We start from the raw sequence: 9,407 nt of genomic DNA on the forward strand, positions 1-9,407 counted from the left end.
AAACATCCTCACCTTCAATGATGGAGAGGTCATAGGGCACCAATGTAAGGGACAAGGCTGAAGTACTTGAAACTGTCTTCAACAGAAGTGTCAAGTGGATGAATGTAGGCCTCCTCCTCAGGTCCCGACGTCACAGCTGCTAGTCTCCAGCTGATTTGATTCACTACACATACTATCAAGAAATGGCTGAGGGCATGAGTTATGGGGCTTGGCAAAATTTTAACAGAACTAGCCAAGTCCTAGTACAATTACAACACTGGCATCTACTTGACAATGTGAACGTACTACTGTGGTACAGCGGTATTCCAGAAACCCAGCCTAATGTTCTAGAAACATGGACTTGCATCCTAAATAAACAGTGAAATTTGTATTTGGTTAACAAATATGAAATAAAAGTTAGCCCAGTACCATGCAACTATTTTAGATTGTTGTAAAAACTCATCTGTTTCACTAATGCCTTTTACAGAAAGACAATTAACTATCTTTACCTAGCCTACATGTGACTCCAGATCCACAGCAATGTCACTGACTCTTAAATGAATACTGAAATGGCCTAGCAAGCTACTCAGTTGTATCTAACTGCAGTAAAGTCTGGTAAAAGGAATGAAACAGGATGCACCATATGGATTGACAATGGAATGGCAAAAGACAGTGTCACACCTAGCCCTGTTGGTCCTACAAAGGTGCCAAATGGGGACTGTGCCAAAATTGGGAGAGATGTCCAACAGACTAGTCGTGCAACAGCTTGACAGTCATTCTCATGGAATCATACCTTACAGACAGTGCCCCAGACACCACCACTACAATATCTGGTATCTAGTCTGAAGGAGGTTACCTTGGGAGGTTTCACCATTGACTCCAGACCCCATGGAATCTCATGGTATCAGGTCAGAGATGGGCACAGAATCCTGCAGTTGCCATCTAAACACCACCTCCCTCACCTTTGACCTCTTCCTTCACAATCCACTCCTAGCAGATGCATATGTTCTTGACTGTATTTGTCACTTGGCACTTGCACGCCAAGCAGTGCAAACAACATGCAATGGACAGTGCTAAGTGACCCCACATCCAGTGGATCAAATCTAAGCTCTGCAGTTCTGCTGCATCCAGGCCATGAATGGTGATGGCCAATAAAACATCTCACTGGAGCAAGGGGCTGTACAAATATCCCCATCCTCAATGATAGAGAGGCTAAGAACATGATTGCAAAAGACAAAGCATTTTAAGTCAGAAGTGTCAAGTGAATGATCAATTTCTGCTCCTTCTGAGGTCACCAGCATCGCCAATACCAACCTCCAGGAAATTTCAGTCACTCTACATGATGTGAAGAAACAGCTGAAGATACTAGTTACTGGAAAAGCTATGGGCCCTTAGAGCATTCCAGCTATAGTACTGACGGCAGAACTATCCACAGCTCTAGTGACTTGTTACAGTACAGCCACACAACTGGCATTTATTGGACAATGTGGAGAGTTTGCCAGGTACATCCTGGACACATAAGCATAGCAATTCAGCTTGGCCAGTTACTGCTCCATTAGTCTACTCTCAACTATCACTAAAGTGATGGAAAGTATATTGGAAAATGCTATCAAGTGGCATTTACTCAACAATAACCTGCTGCCTGATGCTCAATTTTGGTTCTGCCAGATCTCGTCAACTCTTTTGTCTATCAGTCAGTTTTTAAAAAAATCATCTCCAAGTTTTTTTAAGCCTCAGTAATAAAGTTTATCCATACTTTGTCTTCCTTTTAATGTTTGAGATTTAATGTCTAATAACTTTTATTGTTAAACTTGATAGCCTTCGTGCAATGCTTAACTTTGATCAAGAATAATGGTTAGTGCTTTGGAATTGTGTGCTTACATCTGATATGGACTTATCTGCACCAGTGTTGTTATTGCTCCAATTGGGTTACCTGGTTACGTGGAAGCTAAGCTTCCTATGATTACATCACCATAGTTACTATTGAACCCAAGTGCTGCCTATGCAATAGAAGAATTCTAGCTGCCCACAAATTAGATTGAGGTTTTTTTTTCATATGTCCTTGCAAACTTGTTGAGCATTATGGCGGCTTTTTAATCCATGAGGTTTTAATATCAAGAATGAAAATTCATCTTGGTCTGTTTAGAGGAGCTGAAGCGGCAGAATGTTGCGTTACAGTCAGCAGAAGGTGATGTTACTCGGCTGCAAGTCCAACTCATGGAGGCAACAGCTGACATGGAGAACATTAAAGCTGTAGCTACAGTTTCTGAGACCACCAAACAGGAAGCAATCAATGACATAAAGAAGCAATGGCAGGAAGAAGTTGCTTCAATGCAGGCTATAATGAAAGGTAATGAATAAAATTCCTTTCTCCTGTACAGGTTGTGTTTTCTTTTCCTTCTGAACTTACTCACTGAGGCGGAGATCTATTTGGGCTGAAACAAACAAAAACAGAAATTGCTGGAGAAACTCAGCAGATCTGGCAGCATCTGTGGAGAGAAAGCAGAGTGAATGTTTTGAACCCAGTGATCCTCCGTCAGAACTTCTGAAGAAAACTCACTGGACCCAGTGCTAGTTTTGTTTTCTGTCCACAAATGCTGCCAGACCTGCTAAGTTTCTGCAGCAATTTCTGTTTGTTTGTCTCAGATCACCAGTGTTTTCAATTCTCTCTTTTATCATACCTGTATGAGCTGATTGCCTCCTACATTCCACCATTACTTGTGACAACTTTGACTGAATATTATTCTGAAACTTCATATCCGCAGAAATGCAGTTGACTCTTATTCACCTTCTGAAATGGCCTGCTAATTAGGCAACTGCTAAGAAATGAACCCTGACTGATATTTCCAGAAGGTTTTCATGATGCTGGTAACTCTTTTGGTCTTGATTTTATAACTGCAACATTATATGAGTTAACCTTGAATCTCTTTGAGGCCAAATAGGCTACCAAATCCCAGCTTTACAAGTATCACTTGTCCTCTCTGGCCTTCCTTACCTCATCCACCCCAAGTCCACTCTTGGTCACACTCTCTTGTGACTTCCTGACAATAACCTATGGTTTGAATTATTTCAATAATAATAGGCTGTTCTTTTCTGTCACTAGATTAAATATTAACAACTTCCGTAGATGACTGATGTGACTGAAACCATTTGATTCTGCTTCTTGGTGTTTCTTGTTCAACAAGGAGTAAAACTAGGTAAGTTTGTAAGAGCTGCCTTTTGAGCTGTGTTCTACCTCTGTTGCAGAGACAGTGAGAGAGTATGAGATTCAATTCCATCAGCGGTTGGAGCAGGAACGCACTCAATGGGGGCAGTACAAGGAAGTAATGGAACGTGAGTTGGCTGACCTAAGGAGGCAATTGTCTGAAAGACGAGAGGAGGACAGCTTGGAAAATGACATGAAGAAAGTGAGTATATTCAGCTGTAATCTTGAAATGATCATGAAATGTTGAGTGGGAAATGACCACTAGATTTCAGTCTTAGTTGTGCAAGGCAATAATTTGGTAGAAACTTTGTTTCAATTAAATTATTTCCAAACCAATTAGGCATTTGGGTGGGACCTTTTGTGTGGGTGATCTGAAGTGCATTTTGGATCCTTGGCCATTTATTTATTAGCTCTCAAAGTAGAGACAGTCATAATAATTGTAAATTTATTTCAATGACCAGGCTCAGGAAGATGCTGAGAAGTTGCGGTCAGTGGTACTGCCCATGGAGAAGGAGATAGCAGCTCTCAAAGAAAAGTTGTCAACAGCCGAGGAAAAGGTCAAAGAATTAGAAGCCTCAAAGGTGTGTTGTAAAAGACTGTACAATCAACATATGTTATTTTACCTGTACAACAGTGACTATACTTCAGAATTATTTATAATTATTTAAAACTTTGTGACATACTTTGAATATATATGATATTACATACAGTCAAATTTGGAACAAAGATTATCCAATTGGAGAGGAGTGTAGAGTAGATTTGCTAGAATAATACCAGAGTTGAGGAACTTCAGTTATATGGAGAGACTGGAGAAACTGGGATGGTTCTTCTGACAGCAGGAAAGATTAAGGTGAGACTTAATTCAAATGTTCAAATTGAAAGGGTTGACAGTATAGGGAAAAATTGTTTGCATTGACAGGAGTGTCAGTAACCATTGTATGTATACATATGTTTGTGTTGTATGCAAATATGTATATTAGGAGTAAGAGAAGGCCATTCGACACTTTAAGCCTGCTCTGCCATTCAGTAAGATCTTGGCTGACCTGGTTGCTCCATGTTCCCGTCTACTGTGATGACCTTTCAGCACCTTGCATGTGAAGAATCCACTGCCTTAAAAAGATTTAAAGATTGATTTCACTGCCTTTTGAGGATGAGCATTCCAAGGACGAGTGGTCCCTCTAATTTTCTTTCTGACTGCGTGAACCTCTGAGACATGTACACGGTAGCAACTTCTGGAACCAGAAGACAACGCCACAATCAGCATGCTGATGCCAATCGCCATGCACAGAACCTTAGAGAACATTGCCAAGGACATATGGCCCTATGTGGGAAAAATATTCTCCTAATCTCTGTCTTATAAGGGTGGTTCTTTATTTGTAAACATAATTCCTAGGTTTTTTTAATTCATTCATGGGATGAAGGCGTCACAGGCTAGGCAGCATTTATTGCTCATCCCTAATTGCCCAGAGAGCAGTTAAGAGTCGACCACATTGCTGTGGGTCTGGAGTCACGTGGAGGCCAGAACAGGAAAGGATGGCAGTTTCCTTCCTTAAAGGACTTTAGTGAATCAGATGGGTTTTTCCCGACAATGGGTTCACGGTCATTGTTAGATTCTTAATTCCAGATATTTATTGAATTCAAATTCCACCATCTGTCATGGCGGGATTTGAACTCGGGTCCCCAGAATGTTATCTGGGCCTCTGGATTAACAGTCCAGCGATAATACCATTAAGCCGTTACCTTCCCCACCATTCTGGATTCTCCCACAGGAGGAAATATCTTTTCCACCTGCACCTTGTTAAGACTACTCAAGATCTTCTAAGCTTCAATCAAATCACCTCTAACTCATGTCAACTCCAATGGATACAAGCCTAGCCTGTCCAACTTTTCCTCAAAGCCAACCCAACCCTAGGTCTAGTGAGTGCTGTCTGAACTATTGCCACCACATTTATATCCTCCTTTAGGTGAGGAGACCAACACTATTGTGAGTTCAGATAGGGTCTCACTAATGCCCTGTAAAAATGAAATTTAACCCTTCCCTCCTTTTATTCAGTTCCTTTGTTATTATTTATTCAATCTGTTAACTATCCTAATTGCTTGCTGAAGCTGCATAATAAGCTTCTGTGATTCATGCCCCAGAGCACCAAGATTCAGTGTTCCCTCTAGTTTGCTTATTGGCTGCAAGGACATTCAAGGCTCGTGCGGCAACAATTTCTGGAACTGCTGAGATCGGCATGGCAACTGATTGGAGTGGCTGCGCTTGTGCACAACTTAGTAGGAACATTAATGAGATCCCTCTGCATCTCTCGGCCGTACCTTCAGACCCTTCATCCAAATCATTATATAAATTGTAGAATATTAAGGCCCCAGCACTAAGCCCTGTGGCTCTTCACTTGTTAGATCTTGCCAATCAGTAAGAGACTTATTTATGCCTACCTTTTGTTTCCTGTTAGCCAGCCAATCTTCTTTCTATACCAATGTGTTAACCTCATGAGCTCTTATTTTCCATGACAACCTTTGTCGCACTTTGCCAAAATACTTCTGTGATCCGTCGTGTATATACGAGTTCCCCGTTATCTATAGCACATGTACTTCCACAATGAACTCTAATAAATTTTTTAGATATGATTTTCCTTTCACAAAGCCATAGAGTTATACAGCGTGGAAACAACCCTTAGGTGCAACTTGTCCATGATAACCAGATACCCTAAACTGCTCTAGTCCCATTTGCCAGCATTTGGCCCATATCCCTCTAAATACTTCCTATTCATGTACACATCCAGATGCCTTTTAAATGTTGTAATTGTTCTTGCCTCCACCACTTCCTCTGGCAGCTCATTCCATACATGCAGCACCCTGTGCGTGAAAAAGTTGCCCCTCAGGACCCTTTTAAATCTTCTCCCTCTTACCTTAAACCTATGCCGTCTAGTCTTGAACTCTACCCTGGGACAGAGGCCTTGGCTATTCACCCTATCCATGCCCCTGGTGACCTTATAAGCCTCTATAAGTTCACCCTTTAGCCCTCAATGCTCGAGGGGAAAAAAGCTCCAGCCTATTCAGCCACTGCCTGTAGCTCAAACCCTGCATTCCCAGCAGCATCCTTGTAAATCTTTTCTGCACCTTTTCAAGTTTAACAACATGTTTCCTATAGTAGGGTGACCAGAATTGAATGCAGTATGCTAAAAGTGGCCTAACCAATGTCCTGTACAGCCACAATATGACATCCCAACTCCTATACTTAATGCACTGACCAGTGAAAGCAAGTCTGCCAAAATTGACTTCACCATCCTGTCTACCTGTGACTCCACTTTTAAGAAACTATGCACCTGCACCCCTAGGACCCCTTGTTCAGCAATACTCACCAGGGCCCTTTCATTAACTGTATAAGTCCTGGTTTGGTTTGCCTTACCAAAGTGCAGCACCTCACATTTATCCAAGTTAAACTCCATTTTCCATTCCTTTGCCCATTGGCTATCTGATCAAGGTCCTGTTGTACTCCAAGGTAACCTTCTTCACTTTCCACTATACCACCAATTTTGGTGTCATCTGCAAACTTATTAACCATGCCTCCTATATTCACATCCAAATAGTATACATTAAAAGCAGTGGACCCTGCACCAATCTTTGTGGCACACCTCTGGTCACAGTCCTCCAGGCCAATAAACGCCCCTCCAGCACCACCTTCTGTCTCCTACCTTCAAGCCAATTTTGTAACCAATCAGCTAGCTCCCCCTGAATTCCATGTGATTTAACCTTGCTAACCAGTCTACCATGCAGAACTTTGCTGAAGTCCATATAGCCAATGTCTGCTGCTCTGCCTTCATCAGTCTTCTTTGTCATTTATTCAAAAAACTCAATCAAGTTAGTGAGATATTTTCTATGCACAAAGCCAGGTTGACTCTCTCTAATCAGTCCATGCCTTTCCAAATGCATGGAAATCCTGCCCCTCAGAATCCCCTCCAACAATTTACCCACCACTGACATCAGGCTCACCGGTTTATAGCTCCATGGCTTTTTCTTACCACTTTCTTAAATAATTGCACCACATTAGCCAACCTCCAGACTTCCAGCAAGGGGCCCACAATCTCTTATCAATAAACGTGGAGCTGGAAAAGCACAGCCAGTCAGACAGCATCCGAGGAGCAGGAAAGTCAATGTTTCATGCGGAAACCTTCACCAGGACTGGGGAGCCGGGGCGGGGATGGTGTGGAGGAGTGTGGGGGGGGGGGGGGGTGGTCGTGGTGGAGGTGGAAATGTCAGAGAATGATGCATTGTATTCTGAGGTTGGTAGGGTGATTTGTGAGGAGGAAGGGGGCTCTATCCTTGTTGTTGGGAGGAGAGGGTTTAAGGGCAGAAGCGTGGGAAACGGGGGAGATGCAATTGAGGGTGTCCTTAATGATAGAGGAGAGGAAACCACGGTCTGTAAAGTTGGAGGATATCTGGGAAGCCCTAGAGTAGAACGCCTCATCCTGGGAGTAGATGCAGCAGAGGTCGAGAAATTGAGAGTATGGGATAGAATTGTTACAGGAGGGTGGGGTGAGAAGAGGTGTAGTTGGGGTAATTGTGGGAATCAGTTGGTTTGAAATAGATGTCAGTGGTGAGTTGGTTACCGGAGATGGAGGCAGAGAGGTCCATGAAGGGAGAGGGAGGTGTCAGAAATGGTCCAGGTGAATTTGAGGGTGCAGTGGAAGGTGTTGACGAGGTTGATGGCGCACCCCGTCCACTTTCCGCAGGGACTGCCAGCTCCGCGACTCCCTCGTCAGCTCCATATGTGTTGTTGGTGTTGTTCCTCCAGTGGAGGCAGCCAAGGATGGACATATCACTAGGGGAGTGGGAGGGGGAGTAAAGAGGATGGCAACCAGAAGGTCAGGTTGATTGGTGCGTGCAGAGCACAGTAACCGACTCAACACTGACGTCCATTTCAAACCTACTGTCTCCCACAATTTCCTCAACTGCACTCCTCTCACCCCACCCTCCTGCAACAATTCTATCCCATACTCTCAATTCCTCAACCTCTGCCGCAACTACTCCCAGGATGAGGCGTTCTACTCTAGGACTTCCCAGATATCCTCCAACTTAACAGACCATGGTTTCCCCTCTTCTGTCATTTAAGGATACCCTCAACTGCATCTCCCCCGTTTCCCATGCTTCTGCCCTTAAACCCTTTCACCACCCCCCCCCCCCCCCCCCCCCACCCTCTTCCCCCCACACCCTTCCCCCCCCCCCCCCCCCCCAAACAAAATAAGGATAGAGTCCCCTTCCTCCTCACATATCACCCTACCAACCTCAGAATTCAATGCATTGAATTCAATTCTGTAGGTGGTGGAAATGTGAAACAGACCCCACCATCAAAATTATATTCCGCTCCCCCACCCCCGCCATCCCTGTCCACTTTTCGCAGGGATCGTTTACTCCGTGACTCCCTCGTCAGCTCCACACTCCTCACCAACCCCTCCACCACATCCGATACCTTTCCCTTCAACTGCAGGATGTGTTACACCTGCCACTACATCTCCCCTCTAACTTCCGTTCGAGGCCACAAACAATCATTCCAAATCTGGCAGAGATTCACCTGCACTTCATCTAACCTCATCTACTCTATCTGTTGCTGCTAATGTGGTCTCCTCTGTATCGGGGAAACCAAACGCAGACTCGGGGACCGGTTTGTAGACTACCTGCGCTCTGCATGCACCAATCAACCTGACCTTCTGGTTGCCATCCTCTTTAACTCCTCCTCCCACACCCCTGGTGGCATGTCCACTAGAGGAACAATGCCTCATATTTTGCAAAGGGAGCTTACAGCCCAATGGCCTGAATATTGACTTCACCAGCTTCAAAATCTCTCTACCCATAACTTGTCCATCTTCCTACTCACCTATCCACTCTAGCCTTCCCACTGACCAACCACAATAACCCCGAGACAACAAGGTGCAGAGCTGGATGAACACAGCAGGCCAAGCAGCATCACAGGAGCAGACAGGCTGACGTTTAGGGCCTAGACCCTTCATCAGAAATGGGGGAGGGGAACGGGGTTCTGAAATAAATAGGGAGAGAGGGGGAGGAGGATAGAAGATGGATAGAGGAGAAGATAGGTGGAGAGAAGACAGACAGGTCAAACAGGCGGGGATGGAGCCAGTAAAAGTGAGTGTAGGAGGGGATAGGTCAGTCCAGGGAGGAAGGACAGGTCAAGGGGGCGGGATGAGGTTAGTAGGTAGGAGATGGG

At 44.3% G+C, this 9,407-nt stretch overlaps 1 protein-coding gene across 3 annotated transcripts in view; it reads left to right on the forward strand.

Moving 5' to 3' along the window:
* Nucleotides 1-2,129: 2,129 nt before the first annotated feature.
* rabep1 (rabaptin, RAB GTPase binding effector protein 1) overlaps nucleotides 2,130-9,407 on the forward strand; it is a 71,013-nt gene continuing 63,735 nt past the window's right edge. For all 3 annotated transcript variants that reach the window (XM_048612527.1, XM_048612528.1, XM_048612529.1), the window contains exons 1-3: nucleotides 2,130-2,329; nucleotides 3,226-3,386; nucleotides 3,646-3,765. In XM_048612527.1, the coding sequence (XP_048468484.1) occupies nucleotides 2,197-2,329; nucleotides 3,226-3,386; nucleotides 3,646-3,765 (414 nt within the window). In that variant the 5' untranslated portion in view covers nucleotides 2,130-2,196. The remainder of the gene's footprint in view (nucleotides 2,330-3,225; nucleotides 3,387-3,645; nucleotides 3,766-9,407) is intronic.

Source organism: Rhincodon typus, chromosome 26 (genome assembly GCF_021869965.1).
Source record: "Rhincodon typus isolate 14 chromosome 26, sRhiTyp1.1, whole genome shotgun sequence".
In the NCBI taxonomy this organism is placed as follows: domain Eukaryota; kingdom Metazoa; phylum Chordata; class Chondrichthyes; order Orectolobiformes; family Rhincodontidae; genus Rhincodon; species Rhincodon typus.